This window comes from Macrosteles quadrilineatus, unplaced genomic scaffold, assembly GCF_028750875.1.
Source record: "Macrosteles quadrilineatus isolate MER2022 unplaced genomic scaffold, UCM_ALF_1.0 Scaffold_3__2_contigs__length_128488019, whole genome shotgun sequence".
NCBI lineage: Eukaryota > Metazoa > Arthropoda > Insecta > Hemiptera > Cicadellidae > Macrosteles > Macrosteles quadrilineatus.
Window position 1 is genome coordinate 96,624,149 of NW_026542596.1, and position 21,912 is coordinate 96,646,060.

General features: G+C 35.8%; 2 protein-coding genes across 2 annotated transcripts; one reads left to right on the plus strand and one right to left on the minus strand.

The window, feature by feature from the left end:
- Nucleotides 1–544: 544 nt before the first annotated feature.
- LOC128990370 (MOB kinase activator 1B) lies at nucleotides 545–7,922 on the plus strand. Its single transcript, XM_054412716.1, has 5 exons — nucleotides 545–807; nucleotides 3,738–3,904; nucleotides 4,948–5,175; nucleotides 7,131–7,294; nucleotides 7,823–7,922. Exons 1-5 carry the CDS (start codon nucleotides 794–796, stop codon nucleotides 7,901–7,903), a joined length of 654 nt encoding a protein of 217 aa, XP_054268691.1. The 5' UTR covers nucleotides 545–793; the 3' UTR covers nucleotides 7,904–7,922.
- A 7,618-nt stretch (nucleotides 7,923–15,540) lies between these two features.
- Nucleotides 15,541–21,570, minus strand: LOC128990634 (uncharacterized). Its single transcript, XM_054413111.1, has 6 exons — nucleotides 21,436–21,570; nucleotides 19,702–19,807; nucleotides 19,174–19,237; nucleotides 18,938–19,026; nucleotides 17,378–17,528; nucleotides 15,541–15,784 (listed from the first exon to the last, which is right to left on the minus strand). The coding sequence occupies exons 2-6, from the start codon at nucleotides 19,786–19,788 to the stop codon at nucleotides 15,705–15,707; spliced, it is 471 nt and encodes a 156-aa protein (XP_054269086.1). The 5' UTR covers nucleotides 19,789–19,807; nucleotides 21,436–21,570; the 3' UTR covers nucleotides 15,541–15,704.
- Between the last annotated feature and the right edge of the window lie 342 nt (nucleotides 21,571–21,912).

Below are 21,912 nucleotides of genomic sequence, written 5' to 3' on the forward strand. Positions count from 1 at the left end.
CAATAACTTTTGAACCGTAATTTTTACAGAAAGGGGACTTGTACCATTTTGTTCAAAATTTAAAGGGATACAACATACTAAATTTTTATCAAAATCGTTTCGGCCATTTATTGGAATATCCAATTTTTTCGTTATTTTATGGGGTTTTATAGGAAAATCAACATTAAAAATCCAAATTTATAAAAATGAAAAATCGCCTGGAGATACCATGGATTAAAACCATGGGTCCAGGGGTACCCAAAACGGATAACTCAAAACTCAAACTCTAAAATTTTGACGAAAACAATACTTTCTCCATATACTATGGTATAGGGGGAGAAAGTAAAAATACACAAATTACCACTAGCCGGTTCCAAACAAAACAGCTGTTTCAACCACATCCATTAAATGTATATCTCATCTCCCAAAAGAGGATCTTGGAATACATATAATCAATGCTATATCATTTTAATTTGACTTTCCGTAATATTAATGGATCATCATTATCATTTTTTCAGACTTAGTCAGCTGTTTTTGGTCTTTGTCAGTTTAGCCAGCTCCAGGCTCCAGCTGACTAATCCATGGTGGTGAAGAAACCAAGAAACTTACTTGTGTTACAACTTAACTTACGTTCTCGGTTTGCAACATTAGATTGTGTTGTTTATTTTGTGGCTTTTATAATTTCGTGTTCTACAGGATACTATTATTTTTCTTATTTCTTTTCCTCTTTAAAATGTTTTAAAATAATTCTATAAACGTTTATTTAGAACTACTTGACATTGGAACCTTTGTTTACTCACTCAATCATACTGCGATGAGTTTCTTGTTGTAAGTTTTCTCCCTTACATTTTTATCTCAATTGATTGATTCATACTTATTTTACATTTCTTGTATTGAAACCCTAATTCGAGAAAATTACTAACTGAAGTTGTCTTTTAATACCAGTAGCCTAGTTATTAATGATAAGACCATAGTAGCACTAGTAGCCTACTAGGCCTATTCCTTTCTCCTCTTTAGATTGGATCTTGGATGTGATTTTTACATTTTATGGTATTCCAAGTTGTTTATTTTGTGTGAGGTTTTAAGGTCGATTCACGCACATCAGTTACGGAACGTCACAGCCCAGCCACTTCTTCAGGCACGTCACAGTTAACAAAAATATTCTTTAATAGATTTTCTATTGCCCTATCTACACTCATCCGTTGCAGTCCCGTCAGTCTCTCTGCCGGCATCCGACAGTCAATTTCAGATCTCTTTCCACCGATAAGTTAGTTTTAGATTATTCGGACGCTTGACGGAACTGTTTGAGGTTAGAAAATAGTGTTAATTGTTATTTAAATGGTTGTGTTTATATTTTGAGCACTGTTTGTAACAATCAACAAGAGTGCCAGTGATAATTTGATAGAATATAGGTTTATAATTTAACATTTTTCACTGTACATTAAATTACTTTAAATATTAGAGACGGAAGACTGATTGAGACGAACTGACGGACAATTGACTGAGAAATTGCAGATGCAACTGAGACTGAACTGTAACTGGACTGTAACAGAACTGTGACTGAACTGATGTGTGTGAATCAACCTTTAGGCCTAAGGTTGCAAATTAAGGTTGATTCACACATATCAGTTCAGTCACAATTCCGTTACAGTCCAGTTACAGTTCAGTCTCAATTGCATCCACAATTTTTTCAGTCAACTGTCTGTCAGTTGGTTCAGTTAGTCATCTGTCTCTAATATTTTCAGTAATTTACAGTCAAAAATTTTAAATTATAAACCTATAACTTAATCTATCAAATTTTCACTGTCCATCTTGTTGATTGTTACAAACAGTACTCAAAATATAAACACAACCATTTAACTAACAATAACACTATTTTCTAACCTCAAACATGTCCGTCAGGCGTCCGAACAATCCAAAAATATGGGTGGAAAGAAATCTGAAATTGACTGACGGGACTGCAACGGATGAGTGTAGATAGCGCAATAAAACATAAATTAAAGAACATTTTTTGTTAACTGTGACGTGCCTGAGGTGACTGGACTGTGACGTGTCGTAACTGATATGTGGGAATCGACCTTAACGCGGGTTTTGATTAAATGAGGCTCGGTGAACACGGGTCAATATAACGACCATAGCAAGGAACTTTATCTTTCTAAACACTTTTCTGCTCATTTTGGGAAACTCTTGTATTGTAAATACCAAGAATCAAGCTTAGACAGACGATGCTTGGAAATTGTCATTGTATGAGAACTGATCTCTCACTTATTTCTCATCATATTTGATAGTTTCAATGAGTGGATGGTTCATTCCGTCGTAACAAAGTGTTCAAACAAGAGAACAGACATTCAAAACGATTACTCTAATAGGCTACTATGAAATCATTAAAAAAGATTTATATTCATCAGGAGATTAAAATTTTTCATTAGAGCCATAGTAGCCTAAAACAGTAAATTGGTCAGACTAACTTTATTTTATAATTTTAAAGTTTATAGTTTATAGTTGTGACCTTTAACAGTCACAATCAGCCAGTCTATTAATGTCTGACTTAAATTCAAGAAAGCAATTTTGTATCCATTTCAGATAGGTACTGTTGCAGTTTGACTTATAAAAGTTACCTATCAGTTCAGTGAAATAATCAGCAGGTCTTTGATATTCAACTCCCGTAATTAACTTAACCTTAACTTTGCCTATTTTACGGTATTATTTTATTTAACTCTCCGAACTCAACCAAGCACTCTATAGGCTACTCGATCAAGTTGGCTATTTAAAGTAGGAACACTTTGAAGTTATTCTTATATAGGTATATATGAAGTGTTTTTTAGGTTGCATTTTAGTTTACGTCCTAAATTTACTATTACACATTTTACATTAACTAGCCTACCAGCTGATTATAAAATGAAACTGTTCCAAACTAAACCTAACCTTAACAAAACTGCAGCATGTGAGTAAATGTAGAACGTAAACTAAAGTGCAGCCTGTTTTCATGTAGGTTTATCATGATAAGTGATAGGGAAAATTACAAGGAGCCTGAAATTGAAGAAATCAGCATTTTTGTTGAATCTGTTTAAAAGCAATAAAAAGATTCTTTGCAGTCTAGCTATCTGATAAATTAATATTTTTAAATCGTCTACCTATGTGATAAACCAAATTAAATTGAAACCACTTTAAAGTGCATGGGTAGACTTCCTTATCTGTTGGCACAAACAACCGAATGAAAATATCGAAATTAAACAATCGAATAGGTACCGGTAATCGATATTTTCATTCAGTTGTGTGTGCTAACAGATATGGAAGTCTACCCAAGTGCGTAATAAAATGGAATCAACTTCAGGTTTTTCTGAACAAAAATCTTTCATGAAAACTTACTGTTAGCCGACCTACACTCTAAGGATAATTTGAACTTCAGATTTGTGGGCCAATTTAAATTTGTGTAATTCCCCCAAGTGTGCAAGTCCTATTTATTTCTGAAGTGACTGTCTGCAACATTTAACTTAGGCCTAGATGTAATTTGAATTTGTTTTTCAGTTCATTATCAGTGCACATATTTCGAGCAAATGTAGGCCTAACTTACAGTACATTTTTACTTGTTTTGTTCTCATTGACATTTGTTGTGAAACATTAACTTCTCTATAAATAATGCATTGTACGTTGTTATGCAGTGTATACACGTTAAAACACACGGCTATTCTTTACTTGACAGTAAAAACTTAATTAATTTCCTGTCTTTAATAATTTTCTTGTTACTTTTTTTATAGTGGAAGTCGGTCTTCAAAGACTTTCAAACCTAAGAAAAATATTCCAGAGGGAACACATCAGTATGATTTGATGAAACATGCAGCAGCTACTCTAGGCTCGGGGAATCTTCGATTGGCTGTTATGTTACCTGAAGGGGAGGATCTGAATGAATGGGTAGCAGTGAATAGTAAGTTCGTTAAACACATGTTAAATAATCTAAATAGGAACAGCTAATATGCCAGTGACATAAGATCGATGAAGAATTGTGCAGCTTGATGTCTAAAGGCAATGAAGTTTGCCGCTGCGCGTGCGTAGGTACGGAGTCGCGTTTTTACTACAGTAGTAGTAGACGTGTGTTTGTGCGTACCGATTGGCACACAATGACCCCGCGCTACCTGCCCGTCCACACCCCCAAAACGCAATTTTAACAACATTTTAAATTTACTTTTGGACAAATATTTGTCAACTAAGTTATCTATTTATTTTCAAAAAATACAAGTTACAAACTTACACAATTTAGCTTCAAAATCCATTAGGCCTAATGGCTTGTCTGCAGCAATATTATAATTTGTGTTATTTTGAAAAAGTGCTTTTTTATTCATTCAGTTTGTTTGCCTTTTTTTTGTGTTTGTCATATAAAATATCCAGGGGATGTATGGAGTGCCCCCTTGTATGAGCTCCCCCCCTCATTTAAGCTACCTAGGCTCAACAAAAAAAATAATAGGCTACATCATTGAGATTTGTTCTGGAATCGGTTGAAGAAAATTAAAAAACCGATGACATTAACATTGCAGAATAGTTTTGTGTTGCAGCTCAACATATTTCTGTTGCAAAATGTTAGCTCGCAGGAGCAATAATATAAGCTATTATATTCATAATGCAAGCCTAATGACGTTTTAAATCATTTGCTCCAAAATTTAATTTAAACTTTAAAGGATGTATCGACATTTTGGCTTATAGATAGACTTTTAATCGTAAGATACATTTATAACACACCCAATTCTGAAAATGTTAAAATTAGGTAGGCTATTAATGAGGGAGATCATTACAACTCATAACCTTGCAAAAATTATCTTTACAGCATATTAAAAAAGATTCCAGTAAAAATCAATACCGTTCGTACATCATTAAAAACAATGACTATGAAACATGAGGTTGAGTTTATCCTAAAGCCTACTGAAATGTAGCCTAGGCCTACTCATTTACTAACCGTGATTTTTAACTTTGCAGCAGTGGATTTCTTCAACCAGATCAACATGCTGTATGGCACAATCACAGAATTCTGCACAGAGGAGAGTTGCCCCATCATGTCTGCAGGGCCTAAGTACGAGTACCACTGGGCAGACGGACACACGGTAAAAAAACCAATCAAGTGCTCGGCCCCCAAGTACATTGACTACTTGATGACATGGGTTCAGGATCAACTAGACGATGAAACTCTGTTCCCCTCCAAGATTGGTGAGTGTCAAATGATTTGTAAGATAAAATTATCAAGTTTATTAGGTGAGCTGGTAAGTGGCTTGGTGAGTTAGTGGCTTAGTCGGTAATGCAACTGACTAAAGGCCGGCACACACAGAGACAGACGGACTCATGAGAACGGACTCCTGCAGGCGGAAGGATTTTTTTGTAATGCACACAGCCACAGGAGTCCACAAGCAGACAGGCTATCACTTCCCCTCCTTCACCTCGTGCTGTCACTACCGTACTTCGGGGCTGTGAAATAACGTGTAGGGTTGTGCAGCCATGATTTTCAAAAATTATGCAAAAAACAACAAAAGAACCTGAACCACGAGTGGAACAGGATGACAGTCCCTCACAAGTCATAAGTAGGGTGTTCAGCGTCCCATCAAAATAAAACTCAAGGACAATTCCAGGTTTTCCAGGTTCAAAATTTCCAGGACAAAACCAAACCTGAAAAAGCAAAACTTACTTATTTGAACTTGCGATTATATTACAACCGCTTCTGCAAATCCCGTGACTATTTTTTGTGATTGCAGCCAATTAGTGGTCATAAAATTTGAACACGGTACAATTTGAGATTATCTCTTGTGATTGCGGACACATCGGTGATGATTTTCAGCAATTGTGGCAAAATCCGTTTGATGATTTCCCGCTATCGCAACATTACCAGTCATGATCCCTCGACATCAATGAACGTATTTTGAATTGCCTAGCGACAGATTCACAAACAATCTACCGAGTCCAGTACTGGAATCCTACAGAATTATTAAGTAGACTCATTACCTCGTTTGACTCGATACTCAATGAGTACCGCCCTTGACTCTTCAGTCGTCACATCACTTTGTATAAATATGCTCTGTATCAGGTTTTCAATCCATACAAGTAGCAGGTATTACAAGTTGAACTCTTTTAGTATTGAGTCTTTGCTTGGCAGCTCAGTGGTTGTGTTTTGGGCTCATAAGTCGTAAACATTGCTGTTTCAAGACTGTCTGCAGTTATCTTGCTCTTTAAAGTATACCTAATGGTACTATTCTGAGGAGCAAGCTGGTCTAGTGGTAAAGCGAGGGACCTGAGGTCCCGGCTTCAAATCCTGCCAAATCACCAATGGAATTTTTCTAAGTGATAATGCTGCAACCCTTAGTCGTAGCCTGAAGTAATGTGAAAGATGATCCCGGGCTAGAGCCTAGCATCCTAGGACTGAAAAAAGGTACTCAATGTCTTCAGAGCACTGCTTAGTTTGGCCAGTTATGATTAACATTATTGAAAATAAGTACCAGTGTTTTTTTGCTTACAAAGCAAGCAGTAGCAGCAAATTTTCATCTTCAGTTGTTAAAAGTGTTTAAATTTGAATCAATCTATTTAGCCTATCTAGATATGGGCTTACCACGATCCATAGTAGATTGTCAAATCAGGTCTCTGGGTGGTGACCAGGTCGTTAAATAAGCTTAACTAGAGGCCTATGTCTTGGATCAGTAAAAGCTATCCATCTTTTGGACAAGCTACTGTTCATCTAAGGTTTAGTTAAGTTAGCTTAATCAACGACGCAGTCATCATCCGAAGACGTAACGCTGTATGTTAAGTTTTCACAGCGTTGCAGGATCTGGAATCTGATCCCATCCTCAGGCGAGAAAGTCTATAAAAATTTCAAGGTTATACAAACCCAGCCTAAAAACTGGAAAATGGCAAAAGGAAAACCACACAATTTTACTAATCAAGATTGAAAATGCTTGCTACATTCCTTAAGATAACATTAACTAACCATTAGAAAAAAAATAGGAAAGAAAACATGTATTTTGGGTGTCAATTGCACATATAGGTCCTACTAAAAGAGTTGTGTATAGTCTATAAATTCAAAAAATTAATAGACTGCTATACTGTTGTATTTTTTGTGGATGGTTACTACTCCACAGGATTACTGGTAACTGCAATTACTTATATTTCCATGTTTGTAGGTGTTCCTTTTCCAAAAAACTTCCTTTCGATAGCCAAAACAATCTTAAAGAGGTTGTTCCGAGTATATGCGCACATTTACCACCAACACTTTTCTGAAGTGGTGCAACTCGGGGAAGAAGCACATCTCAACACCAGCTTTAAACACTTCATCTTCTTTGTCCAGGTAAGAACACCTTTATTAAAACATGCCTTAGGTTCAAAGCTTGAAAAGGCAGATTTATTTTGTTACAAGGGCAATTCTGTCCCCTTGTAAGTTTTGTGCTATGTTAGCCTAATAAGTAGGGAACGTTTCTTTCTGACGCTTCCATGCACTGATAACACACTTTTAAGTACAGATGTGTTAAACTCCTCAGTAACTGTCCAACCATCTAAGCAAAAGGATATTGCACTGCTCGTTGTTGCAATATCCAAGTAGCAAATGTGTGCTGCAATTGAAACCCCTACTAGTTGTGAGGTGCAGTCTGAAATAAGGTTTTGTGGGCCAATCATCATTAACTATATTCCATGGACTAAATTAAAACTACAAAAGCTCATGAAATAGACTGCTGAGGTTTCATGATAAAGCCCTTGATAGGAAGCTAAGTCGGTTAAATAATAGCTAAGTCGGTTTAGGAAGCTGACCGCAAAGGACTCCAGATCCCTTCCCTCATTTCTGTGATCCTAGTCTTATGGTATAATGGTTTGTTGACAGGAGTTCAGTCTGATTGACAGAAGAGAGTTAGCACCTCTACAAGAGCTCATAGAGAAGCTGACAGCCAAGGACTCCCGATGAAGCCCTTCCCTCACTTCTGTGATCCTAGTCTTATGGTATAATGGTTTGTTGACAGGAGCTCAGTCTGATTGACAGAAGAGAGTTAGCACCTCTACAAGAGCTCATAGAGAAGCTGACAGCCAAGGACTCCCGATGAAGCCCTTCCCTCACTTCTGTGATCCTAGTCTTATGGTATAATGGTTTGTTGACAGGAGCTCAGTCTGATTGACAGAAGAGAGTTAGCACCTCTACAAGAGCTCATAGAGAAGCTGACAGCCAAGGACTCCCGATGAAGCCTTTCCCTCACTTCTGTGATCCTAGTCTTATGGTATAATGGTTTGTTGACAGGAGCTCAGTCTGATTGACAGAAGAGAGTTAGCACCTCTACAAGAGCTCATAGAGAAGCTGACAGCCAAGGACTCCCGATGAAGCCCTTCCCTCACTTCTGTGATCCTAGTCTTATGGTATAATGGTTTGTTGACAGGAGTTCAGTCTGATTGACAGAAGAGAGTTAGCACCTCTACAAGAGCTCATAGAGAAGCTGACAGCCAAGGACTCCCGATGAAGCCCTTCCCTCACTTCTGTGATCCTAGTCTTATGGTATAATGGTTTGTTGACAGGAGCTCAGTCTGATTGACAGAAGAGAGTTAGCACCTCTACAAGAGCTCATAGAGAAGCTGACAGCCAAGGACTCCCGATGAAGCCCTTCCCTCACTTCTGTGATCCTAGTCTTATGGTATAATGGTTTGTTGACAGGAGCTCAGTCTGATTGACAGAAGAGAGTTAGCACCTCTACAAGAGCTCATAGAGAAGCTGACAGCCAAGGACTCCCGATGAAGCCCTTCCCTCACTTCTGTGATCCTAGTCTTATGGTATAATGGTTTGTTGACAGGAGCTCAGTCTGATTGACAGAAGAGAGTTAGCACCTCTACAAGAGCTCATAGAGAAGCTGACAGCCAAGGACTCCCGATGAAGCCTTTCCCTCACTTCTGTGATCCTAGTCTTATGGTATAATGGTTTGTTGACAGGAGCTCAGTCTGATTGACAGAAGAGAGTTAGCACCTCTACAAGAGCTCATAGAGAAGCTGACAGCCAAGGACTCCCGATGAAGCCCTTCCCTCACTTCTGTGATCCTAGTCTTATGGTATAATGGTTTGTTGACAGGAGTTCAGTCTGATTGACAGAAGAGAGTTAGCACCTCTACAAGAGCTCATAGAGAAGCTGACAGCCAAGGACTCCCGATGAAGCCTTTCCCTCACTTCTGTGATCCTAGTCTTATGGTATAATGGTTTGTTGACAGGAGCTCAGTCTGATTGACAGAAGAGAGTTAGCATCTCTACAAGAGCTCATAGAGAAGCTGACAGCCAAGGACTCCCGATGAAACCCTTCCCTCACTTCTGTGATCCTAGTCTTATGGTATAATGGTTTGTTGACAGGAGTTCAGTCTGATTGACAGAAGAGAGTTAGCACCTCTACAAGAGCTCATAGAGAAGCTGACAGCCAAGGACTCCTGATGAAACCCTTCCCTCACTTCTGTGATCCTAGTCTTATGTTATAATGGTTTGTTGACAGGAGCTCAGTCTGATTGACAGAAGAGAGTTAGCATCTCTACAAGAGCTCATAGAGAAGCTGACAGCCAAGGACTACCGATGAAGCCCTTCCCTCACTTCTGTGATCCTAGTCTTATGGTATAATGGTTTGTTGACAGGAGTTCAGTCTGATTGACAGAAGAGAGTTAGCACCTCTACAAGAGCTCATAGAGAAGCTGACAGCCAAGGACTCCCGATGAAGCCCTTCCCTCACTTCTGTGATCCTAGTCTTATGGTATAATGGTTTGTTGACAGGAGCTCAGTCTGATTGACAGAAGAGAGTTAGCACCTCTACAAGAGCTCATAGAGAAGCTGACAGCCAAGGACTCCCGATGAAGCCCTTCCCTCACTTCTGTGATCCTAGTCTTATGGTATAATGGTTTGTTGACAGGAGCTCAGTCTGATTGACAGAAGAGAGTTAGCATCTCTACAAGAGCTCATAGAGAAGCTGACAGCCAAGGACTCCCGATGAAGCCCTTCCCTCACTTCTGTGATCCTAGTCTTATGGTATAATGGTTTGTTGACAGGAGTTCAGTATGATTGACAGAAGAGAGTTAGCATCTCTACAAGAGCTCATAGAGAAGCTGACCGCCAAGGACTCCCGATGAAGCCTTTCCCTCACTTCTGGGATCCTAGTCTTATGGTATAATGGTTTGTTGACAGGAGTTCAGTCTGATTGACAGAAGAGAGTTAGCACCTCTACAAGAGCTCATAGAGAAGCTGACCGCCAAGGACTCCCGATGAAACCCTTCCCTCACTTCTGTGATCCTAGTCTTATGGTATAATGGTTTGTTGTTGACAGGAGTTCAGTCTGATTGACAGAAGAGAGTTAGCACCTCGACAAGAGCTCATAGAGAAGCTGACCGCCAAGGACTCCCGATGAAACCCTTCCCTCACTTCTGTGATCCTAGTCTTATGGTATAATGGTTTGTTGACAGGAGTTCAGTCTGATTGACAGAAGAGAGTTAGCACCTCTACAAGAGCTCATAGAGAAGCTGACCGCCAAGGACTCCCGATGAAACCCTTCCCTCACTTCTGTGATCCTAGTCTTATGGTATAATGGTTTGTTGACAGGAGTTCAGTCTGATTGACAGAAGAGAGTTAGCACCTCTACAAGAGCTCATAGAGAAGCTGACCGCCAAGGACTCCCGATGAAACCCTTCCCTCACTTCTGTGATCCTAGTCTTTTGGTATAATGGTTTGTTGACAGGAGTTCAGTCTGATTGACAGAAGAGAGTTAGCACCTCTACAAGAGCTCATAGAGAAGCTGACCGCCAAGGACTCCCGATGAAACCCTTCCCTCACTTCTGTGATCCTAGTCTTATGGTATAATGGTTTGTTGACAGGAGCTCAGTCTGATTGACAGAAGAGAGTTAGCACCTCTACAAGAGCTCATAGAGAAGCTGACAGCCAAGGACTCCCGATGAAACCCTTCCCTCACTTCTGTGATCCTAGTCTTATGGTATAATGGTTTGTTGACAGGAGTTCAGTCTGATTGACAGAAGAGAGTTAGCACCTCTACAAGAGCTCATAGAGAAGCTGACAGCCAAGGACTCCCGATGAAGCCTTTCCCTCACTTCTGTGATCCTAGTCTTATGGTATAATGGTTTGTTGACAGGAGTTCAGTATGATTGACAGAAGAGAGTTAGCACCTCTACAAGAGCTCATAGAGAAGCTGACAGCCAAGGACTCCCGATGAAGCCTTTCCCTCACTTCTGTGATCCTAGTCTTATGGTATAATGGTTTGTTGACAGGAGTTCAGTCTGATTGACAGAAGAGAGTTAGCACCTCTACAAGAGCTCATAGAGAAGCTGACAGCCAAGGACTCCCGATGAAGCCTTTCCCTCACTTCTGTGATCCTAGTCTTTCTCTCTGCCGAGGGTACGTTTTACGACACTGTAGTTCGTCGACTGTCCGATGACACCCTTTTACGTGACTGCAAGGAGGTAGTTTTAATTTAATAATTTATTTTTACTACTGTATCTCTGTAAATTTACTGTAGTGTATATGTAACTTAAGTATTATCGGTTGATTTCACTGTAAATTTAGGGATTGTGCAAATTCTCTTTGGTTTTGTAATAGTCACACCTTGAAAAGAGCAAAGTATAAAAGATCTGTAAATGTTTTTTTTCACTTCTTTACTTTGGTGTAAAAAGAATAGGAGAGTACCCAACTTTGGTAATGGAGGCATTTATTTTCACAATACATACTAGCTGATTTGTTTCCGTAAAAACATAAAAGTATGAATATCATTTGGTGTTGTCTTCTATTTTCAATTGTAATAATATGTTTTGAATTCCTATGAACATTTTAATAGTTCTCGCAAAAATTTAACATTTACTTACAGGAAAGAATTAGACCTACAGTATATAAAATTGTATCACCTTGCAAGTGAAAAACTAACAGGTAATGTCCAATTGTCCATGTCCGCTGAATTTCATCTGGTTCAATCTACTATCTACTCTTCATAACAGAACTACGCTTGCCATCCTGAAAACATAGTCTCCTCATTGTAATTCCATCTGATCACTATTTTAGTCTACACCACCGATATAACAAAGAAAGCTTTTTTTACACACAGTTTACCAATGTCTGTTTATGGTGCCTATTGTACCAAAGCTTTAGTTTCAATTCAGTTGTCAGATGTTTGTAGTCTGAGTAGTAGCGTGTTGCCTTTCCTTATTTCCTTACAATCAAGGTGTGTGCTGCCCCTTCCTTTAATTTCTAGGTTTTCACTTGCAAGGCAATCCAAAATTTTGCTTTTTCACTGCAGAATTTTTTTAAAATGTGATAATGTTTTGCCAGTTAGTCACATAATGAAAATCCGAAAACATTGTTTAAATGATGAAGGTTTGGGGTATTAAAAGGTTGGTTTATTTGCAACAAATTCGTTACACAGACTAAAAGTGTCTAGTGTCATAAATGTTAACATTACCACTGAATCTTGAATAAGTTCCCTAAGCAATCAGAAATTTCAAATTGAAAAGAAATGTTTAATCTATAAGTATAACTCATTCATAAAATAGTAAGTAACATGAATGTGATAATAATTACTCACATGGACAATACAAAGGTCAGACAATATAACAACTATAAAGATTAATATTTAATCTGACAATAAATTACAAACAGAATTGGATTTACAAACTCATCATAATTCATAATCACATTATATTAGACTGTCTGAGTAAAGTAAAGTTTGAAGGGATTTCCCCTCATCAATACAAACTAGTATACCAAGACTGTAGAGCAGTTCAAACTTGTTTATACAACTATATTACATTACCATGAGATTCAATTCCTTACCTATTCCTACCAAAAAACATAAATGTATTTTTAAAAGTGTTTTTTTTATAGCTTAATCCTTTTGTAAAAATTATGGTTTCTATATGACCATTACATAGCTTGAAATAGTATATTTCGTACCTAGGGCCGAAAATGAGGTTTTGCCGGCTCGAGATAGTTTTTAAGTTCGAGACGAAGTCGAGAACTTAAATCGATCGAGAGCTGCAAAACCATTTCGGTCCGTGGTACGAACGCTATTTTTCACCACACTATACCCTATTACCACTATTCACCACTATAATAATGCACACTGATAGTCAACACAACTACAACTTTAAGGTTATGTGAATAAATAATTTGAGGAATCAGCAAAAATAAAAATAAATAGTTGCTAGGCAACGGTGACAATAACACAATTCTATTGCAATGTTATGGATTTTGATTGTGTATTTAAAATGCATTCATGTTTTAAGTAGGCCTAAGTAAGCGGACAGCTGATTTTGCGGCCCCGGCCTGTAAAAACCTGCTCGGTCCCCAAATTACGATGACAGCTGGCATGGCCAGCAAAACGTAACTTTCAGCCACCAATTAACGTATGTAATACAGCCAAAAACATCATAGTGTGGTGAAAAAGCTGTTAAAGATTGTCTGGTATTTTTATTTTGTATCAAATAAATAAAAACTTTTGGCTGCTGCAATTTTACAAGGTGGAACACTAATGTTTTCAAAATGTAAAATGGCTCGATGTTATTTAAAAATGTTTGTTGACACATGGAAATAAGTTATATGTAATTTGGATGGCTGAAAATGCAATATTACTTTACAATATTTTCATTCTCTCTTACACATATATACTACTGAATGTTTTGATATTCTTACAAACTTATCACCTCTGCACTTATCAGACTAAGGCTTTCTTGACTAAGTGTTATATGTTCCGAAACAACTGAAAATCGGAGATCTCCCTGAAAATGTTTTACCATGTTGACTGTCGTAAAGTTTTAAATGTTAAGGTCATATTAATGTAATCGTAAGTTTTTATACAATATTTTTTTATCGACCCTACCATTGCCTTAAGCATATTACATTTTTGACCTCACATTTACAATGTATACACATTTGTAAGAACTTTTTTGTTTTCTAAAAAGTGCCTATTTCTATCACGAATGAACAGTTTTGAAACATTACAATTTAATGGTGAAAACCGAAAGTATTGATAGACTTTTTTTGTCTACAATGCATACTTGGTGTAATTTTGTTTGTTTACAACATAATTGATTCGCGCCAATAAAAAATTGCTTACCTCTGTCGAAAACCGTGTATATTTAGATTTGCATTTAATATAAAATAGTTTTAATGTTTGCAGTTTACTTGTGATCGTGCTTTTTTTGATTTTTTATAAGTTGTTTAGATCTTATTATTGTTAGTTTGTTTATATTTCGAATTGTATGGTTATTATGAATAAACACAGATTTTGCACATTATTCCTTTCTTGATAGTTATTTATTTTAAGCTGTTCTTTAGTAAGTATTGACAAAAAAATAGTGAGGGGATCACCTGACCTCACATTGGTACCATCTGATCAGTTGTATGAAGCTAAAGAATGAACTATAGATTTAATTCAATATTGGCATGTAGTACCAATAAAAAGTTTTACAATAAAACCTCGTTAGACCAACATCTGACATTCCAGCATTGGTCCGAGGGGTTTTATACTACGAATAACCTTTGATGCACACATTCAGTAGAGTTCACGAGCAGTTGGCTAGTCAGGCGTAACAACAAATATTTTTAGATGGCGCTTTATTTATTATTTTCAATAATTCAGCCAAATTCTTAATCAAGTCTTATGTATTAGCAAAGTAGTGTCTTGCGTACAATTTTTGTCCCAACTTCAAAAACGTAGATTTTTTAAAACAAAAACACTCCCTTGTTTTGTCCTCTAGATTTTTACCTCTAACTCAGACCTAAAACAAAATTAGTTAAAATTAAATAAGAACTTTTACTTCATTCAAGGGGTTTTCTTTAAATTAAAAAGCCTAAGTAAGTGACTTTTAACAATTTTTACCGTTTACACGTGATATCTTTCCTGATTTGAGGTAATCACGGTGGTGCAAATTTAATACACACATACCCTGCAACTTCTAATCCTATCGAACTCATTGTTTTCATCTTATTAAATAATTTCTGACTCAAAATTATTAATCTCACGTGAATAATTTATTTCAATATGTGTTTATAAAAATTGATACAAAAAAATTATTGTATGCACTATTTTGAAATAATATGATGAAAAGTGAGGAAAATGATTGCTTGCACACATATTTGTAATCCCTAGTTCAATGCAGGATTAATTCAATTTTAAGTGTCTATGAGTTTATGGATCATGAAAGAAATCAGGAGTTCAATGCTTGTTGTAGACTACATTATTAGTCAGCTGGGCATCTGTATATGGCCTTGAAACTCTTATCACTGATAAGAGTGGGGTTCATCCGTCCAGATAACTTTGTTCAGCAGAATTTAGTTCAAGTTCAACAGAATTCTCATTTTCCTTCCCTTCAGTGAAACCATTATTCATTTGTCCATATTATAAAAAATATTTAGCAATCATTTTGTTTTAAACCTTGTATTTCTTTTTTTGTGTTGTTATTGTTTATTAGCTACATAACTTTAAATAGCGGGTTTTTTTTATAACAAGTCTTTTATAAATTAAAAGAAATTTTATTCTTAACTTATATTTAGATGTAGGGGAATTAGGAAGGTATTCAATAATTTAAAGTAATGTTTTGTATAAAACATTATTATTATTGCTAAATTATAAAAATACATTTTGACTCATTTATACAGGCAAAGGGTAAACTTTATACAATATAATTCAATACAATCATCACTTTATATTGCACTTTTGTGTAGCTTACTCAAAAAGTACGAGTTAAGAAAAATAATATTCATACCAAGCTCTGTTGCCGTAGAGGGGACAAACTGCGGTAGTAACTGAAGACTACAAGTAGCCCATAGATATCATCCACTGAAAAATAATCATGTTACATCTACGAGTGTTGTCCGTAGTCGAGCTCCCGTCGCAGCCAAGCGAGATATTTAAGTCTGAGACAAACGTCTTGTTTCTTACTTCATTAACTACTATTTTAGCCAATTTCTCATCACTTTAGATTATTCTCGTCATAGTATTTGAAATCTTGAGAGAAAACGGGTGCTGTCCCCAACACCAAGTATGAATCACAATCCTGCAATTAATTATGCTCTTGTAGGAAAGGGATCACTCTGTTAATTACTACTGCCATATAACACATGTATGAAAAGTGTTTTGAGGTAGAAAATGTGCATAAGTTAGGAAGATATTATAATGTCATACTGTACATGTTAGCACAACAGGGCCGACAGTGGGTGTTCATTGAGTTTCGATTGAAACACGGATTGAATTTGAAGACACTTCAAAGACAAGACACTTGATCAGCGTGTTTCAGTTTTCAAGGGCTTACCATAGTACTGTTGGAGAGGCTACCGTTATATAAACATCCTCTATTAGTTTGACAATCTATCTTGTTTAGTCACGCCACAATTCACATGAAAAATTCCCCAACGTTTATTACTTCAAACAAGATTAATGAATGACAGAAGTTGGACGTACAAATGTTTAACCCATCTTTAAACTCCTTCCAACTTTTGGACACATTTTCATAGCCCAAACTTCACTCCATTCACACAGGCCTGAGGTTTGCTCAACGCTTTGCGACTGAGAGATAATTAACCCTCTCTCCACTTTCCTTGCTAGGGGATTTTTCTCTTTCTTGTGCCCCCAGCAAACCTAAAACCTCTTGCGACCCTGGGCCCAAGCTCACTGGGCACATTTATGAAAGTGTCCCAGCTTTCATGTCCTTCAACTGGCGATGGACGTCAATAACGGCTGGAGACAGAACCCTCAGAAATCTTATCACATAATGGGATTATTACATGGCAGGAGCATCAATTTTATTGACGTTTCCAAAATACTATGACAAGACTTATCATGCCATTGAGGTTGAAACCGGCTACAATAGTAGTGGGTAAAGTAAGGAACACAAAATTGGTTTCAGATTTTAACTTGCTTGTTTTGCTGGAACGGGAGCTCAATGGAGGAGACCCTAATTAGAAATAGAAGTAAATTAAACCTTTGCAATATGAAAGACCATGTATATATTTTTACTGCTTTTACAGAGTTTCTTTCAATTGTACAGAAATTCGGATAATTTTCACATTGATTGTTCCTACCATTCAGATGGTCCTTGATATTGATATTACAGACTGTATAGTGCCTGCCTTCAAATCCGAAGGTTGCTGTGGTTCGATATTGGCTAGATTGTTTCCAGATCTAGACTACATTTGTCACTAGGCTATCAGTTAATGATGATATACAATAAAGGTCGACTTAAGATAGCAAACAAAACCAAAGTTTAAACCGTTCACTTACAATGAAAAAAAAAAAAAATGAAAAATGCTATTTACATAGACACAAAATAAAATAAAATTATGTGCTGTACTGTCAATGATGTGGCCAACCTAGCGAAAGAATTTATAATTAGCATTTATTTATCTGTTTAAATGTTAGTATTTGGAGACTTACATAGCATGAAGATAGTAAAAATTAGCCATTGAGTGATAGTCCTGTGGCGTACTCCGACAATCTCTCCTACCACAGAAGGCATGAAGAACACCTCTAACACAGCCGAGACAAATGTGGATATGAGCCACGGAGGAATCAGCTTAGCTTGCTCCTGGTGAACAATAAAAGGAAGTATTACAAATTTGTCATCAGCATCAACTATACTAAATTGAATAAACCACAGTTGAATTTGTTCAGAATGAAAATTAAACAAGTTGGATTTATGAGTAGTTGCACCTCCTGTAAATACAAGTGGAGACAGATCCTGTCAGTCATGTAGGGGAAGTTTGCAACAATCCAAAGAACGCTAGTTTTTTTTGCTAAATACTATATTCGATGTTGAGTTTTTTAGTGTTGACAACCAAAATTTTGTTATCTTATGTAGTCAGAACATATGTTTACACTACAGCACTTGTTTTAAGCCCTGTTTACATTGGAATTGTAATGTAACAAAATTAAACTTTTTGGCAACAATTGTCGCTCCTGTCCCCCGTATTGTTAAACCCTTACTAAAGTGAACAAATCCTTCTAATTTGTAGTTTGCATACTGCACAAAGCAACTTTTAATTGAAATGTGTCATAATATTCAACCATGCATCAACATCAAGTGAGTTAATAAAAGTGTAGGCTAGATTAGGATCAATTAAGGAAGCAAAATAGTAGGAAGAGTAGTAGAAAACTGTAAGCATTTTTTATAAAAGTTTACCAAGTGAAATAATATGGGGGAGCGAGCTGGTCTAGTGGTTAGAGCGTGGGACTTTGGCCCCTGAGGTCCTGGGTTCAAATCCCGCCAAATCACCAATGGATTTTATCTAAGTGATAATGCCGCAACCCCTAGGTCTAGCTTGAAGTAATGTGAAAAACAATCTAGGGTTCGTGCCTAGCGTCTTGGAAAAAAAGGGAAAAAAGTGTAAAGTGCAATAAATACTCAAAATAATCGCTATAGGATTTAGCGTGTTGTTTAGAATAAAGCAACAATATTATTATCATAAATCTGCAATGTAAATAAAAACATTATTTATTTCCTTCCTAAGAAGCAGTGTGTAATCATGTGAAGTAACTCTTTATTACACCATTCATTTGATCAAGTTTGTAAATCTAAGTCAAGTCTACGGAGATACATAAAACTTGCACATGTCGACAAGATTCATAAAACTCTTAGCGTTATTATTTTTAGAGTGTAACTACTACCCTAAATACCATTCTTCAACACAAATTTAATGCAAATTAGCTGATAAAAGAAGGTGTTAAAATATTATTTAAAAAACTCCAAGTGTTTTAGCAAGAAAATCGCAAATAAAAAATACATTACCATTTTCTCAAAATCAGCCTGTAGATAATGTATTTTAACACCTTTAATTTTTTAATTTTTGTGTTCATACAATTATAAATTAATTTACCATACTATCTTTTCAATAAAAAAAATGGAAATTTGTCCGTTTTTGCTACTAATGCAGTTAAAAATTGGCTGCTGTTGCCGATACAATTCAAAGTTGTGTACTACAATAATCAAAATTTCACCTGATATGTTCCAACAAGAAGAAGAACTGATGTGCCCATTTGTACCAACAATGCAACCAGCTCCAGCACTAACATCCACTCTATATAACCTGGGGACAGAGGGTTTTGACAAATTTCAATTAAGTAATAATTATTAAGTAGTACAACTTACGTCAATCAATACAGTTATATTTATGGAGGACGCACTCTTACTTAAAAAAGACCCTCTTAATAATAGAATATGATATAATACGTACTGTGATGTTTCGCCTCATACACCAACTCCGCGAATGAAAAGAAACTTGCCACAAGACAACCCACCTGAAACATTTTATCAAAATTAGTTTGAACAATTATTTTAACATTTTTTATCAACACTTAAAGCTAATTAGGTTCCAGATCCTAATTTTACACACAACATGTTCTAATTTATTTGTGTTTTCTGTGCCATTGGTATTTTTATGTTTTTATAAGGGAATGGTCCAAACACTGGTCTTGTTACCATCTAATGTCCATCTTTTGTTAGATAGCATTATTTATTTGTGGCCCAATTACATATGGCATCTGTCCAGTCTTATGTTTGTTGAATTGAATATTAATGGTAGGTACTTTTTGAATCAGCTACAGAGTTTTAGTGTTACTGTTGTAGCTTTTGGTTTGATTGAAATCATAGCTTTCTGAAATGATATTCTTTTGAAGTCAAACTACATAATGTTAAAAGCTAATTTAGATCCAACCTACTCAACTAGAAACTCACAAGATTTATAAGTTGATAATATACTAACCAAAGATATAAATCCAAATAGTTTGGCTCCAGTCCTTAAAGGTATAAAAAAGCAGCAGGAATGAACTTCAAAATTGTCAATCCGCATCTTACTTCTTTGTTTTTATCTGAAAAAATAAAAATTAAAGATAAAATTTTTATTAAACCTTTAAAATAGTATGCTTTAAATAAGTTCACTTAATTTCTACAGTTAAACCAATCTTAGTTCAATAGTAATTACTATACACCATGTATAATATGTATGTATAAAAAGTGTCAAATTTTCAAAGCAAAATTTTATACTGTTAAGTTTTTTATGTTTATCTTGGAAGAGGCGTTTTAAAAAAGGTAATCTGCCTAGGGTGCTATGATTTTGCTAGTTTTTACTGTTTTTAAACGTTTGTTTGGACCATACACGTTGAAAAACATATTGGATCATTTGGCAATAGTTTATCATCTTGTTCAAGTCCTTCAGGAAAACTTTCTGATGTTTATTAATTTTCCTACCATCAACGCCAGGGATATTTTTTGGAACTTTTTTTAACTCTATTACAGTTCAAGCCTAGTTCCAAGTAAACCTATGTTCACAATAGAGTATCAAATAAGTTTGTCAATCAGAAATGGTCAATTGTTAAATTGTTATCTCTTTAAAATCATAGCTGATCAATTCAGAAAGAAAAGTTACGAGGTCTATGAAGAGGTCACGGCTATAGAAGAAGAGGGCTCTGTGAGGCGGAGTGACATCATTGTTATAGACAAGGAGAAAGATTTCGGTCTCATTATAGACCCAACAGTTCGTCTTGAGACAAATGAAAATCAGCCACAGGAAGTCCATGAAGAAAAAGTAAATATTTACAAGAAAACTATCCCATATTATTCAGAGAAATATAAAATATCAAAATTCGAAGTATATGGACTACTCATTGGATCAAGAGGAACAATTCCTCAACAAGTTGAGAAATTTTGGAAGAAATTCAAGTTGGAAAATCAAGTGCTATATTTAATATCTTTAACAGCCATAAAATTTTCTATTAATATTATAAGAAACCACCTATATAACAACTATCATAATTAGGTTTAATCAAACTTGCAAAATTTAATGTAATATTATTCTTTGTTCTACAGCAGACTACAATGTGTAGTAAGATTTCAATTTTTTTTTTTTTTAAATAAATTTGAATTTATATATACAAAGTAATAACTAAAAATATTTAAAAGGTGATATAAAAACACAACAAGATTTTTTGAGTTGGTATGAAGTCCTCAGGTAGGCTTACATTTTTAAATGAGTACGGTACAAGGCTTTGTCTATCAAATAATTGTTCAAGTTGCATTTGAATGAGTTTTAATTTGGTTCTCTTATAATTTTATTTAGCAACTTTACAAAAAAATATTTTTCTATAAATTGTTTTGTTTTTGTAACACTGTAAATTATGTTAGTCAAAAATGACTCTATTTCGAGTGTTATAATAGTTATTCGTCTAAACCAAAATATCATTATCATGCTCTTTGACATATTAAATTGTATCTAGCTCATACAAACAACTGTGAGGATTCACAGTTTTACATACAAATTTCTATCAGAGTCTGATTGTGTAAGGCCCATCACGGTACTTTTATTATTTAAACCTAATTTTCAACATTAAAATATCCTACAATCAATTTCCTTTATATCCTCCCTTCTTTTGCAAATCATTCAATGACATGATGATCCAGTAATAAAAATATGCAACTTAATCATTTTAACTAGGCATACCTTTTTATAAGAAAATCAATTACATCCAGATCCACGCTAATCGAGAAAATTGTGCACAGTTTCATAAACAATCATTCAACACACAACACATTGATGTAGACTTCGCTGGGAGACTGTGGGCGACTGACCCATATGTATCTTCTGCTCAGTAGATAATGAGTGATAAGGGATCACTCTGCCAGACCTCTCCCAAGAGCGTCATCACAATCTGCACCCATGAAAATGTAACAAAATATTGAGTGCAATGTTGCAATTTTTTTAGAAATATAAATGGTCATTTTGTGTAATGTTGGTTTCTGATTCGAAATTATGTTGTCTGTATACTTGACACAGTGTACCAGACTTTGTAGTGGTGTATTTCATTTAAAAATATGAATACATCAACGTTTTTTTGTGGTGTACGCCACTTGAACATTTCATATGAGTTTTTAATCCATTGACATTTTTTACATTTTTGTAGAAAACTGCCCAAACCCT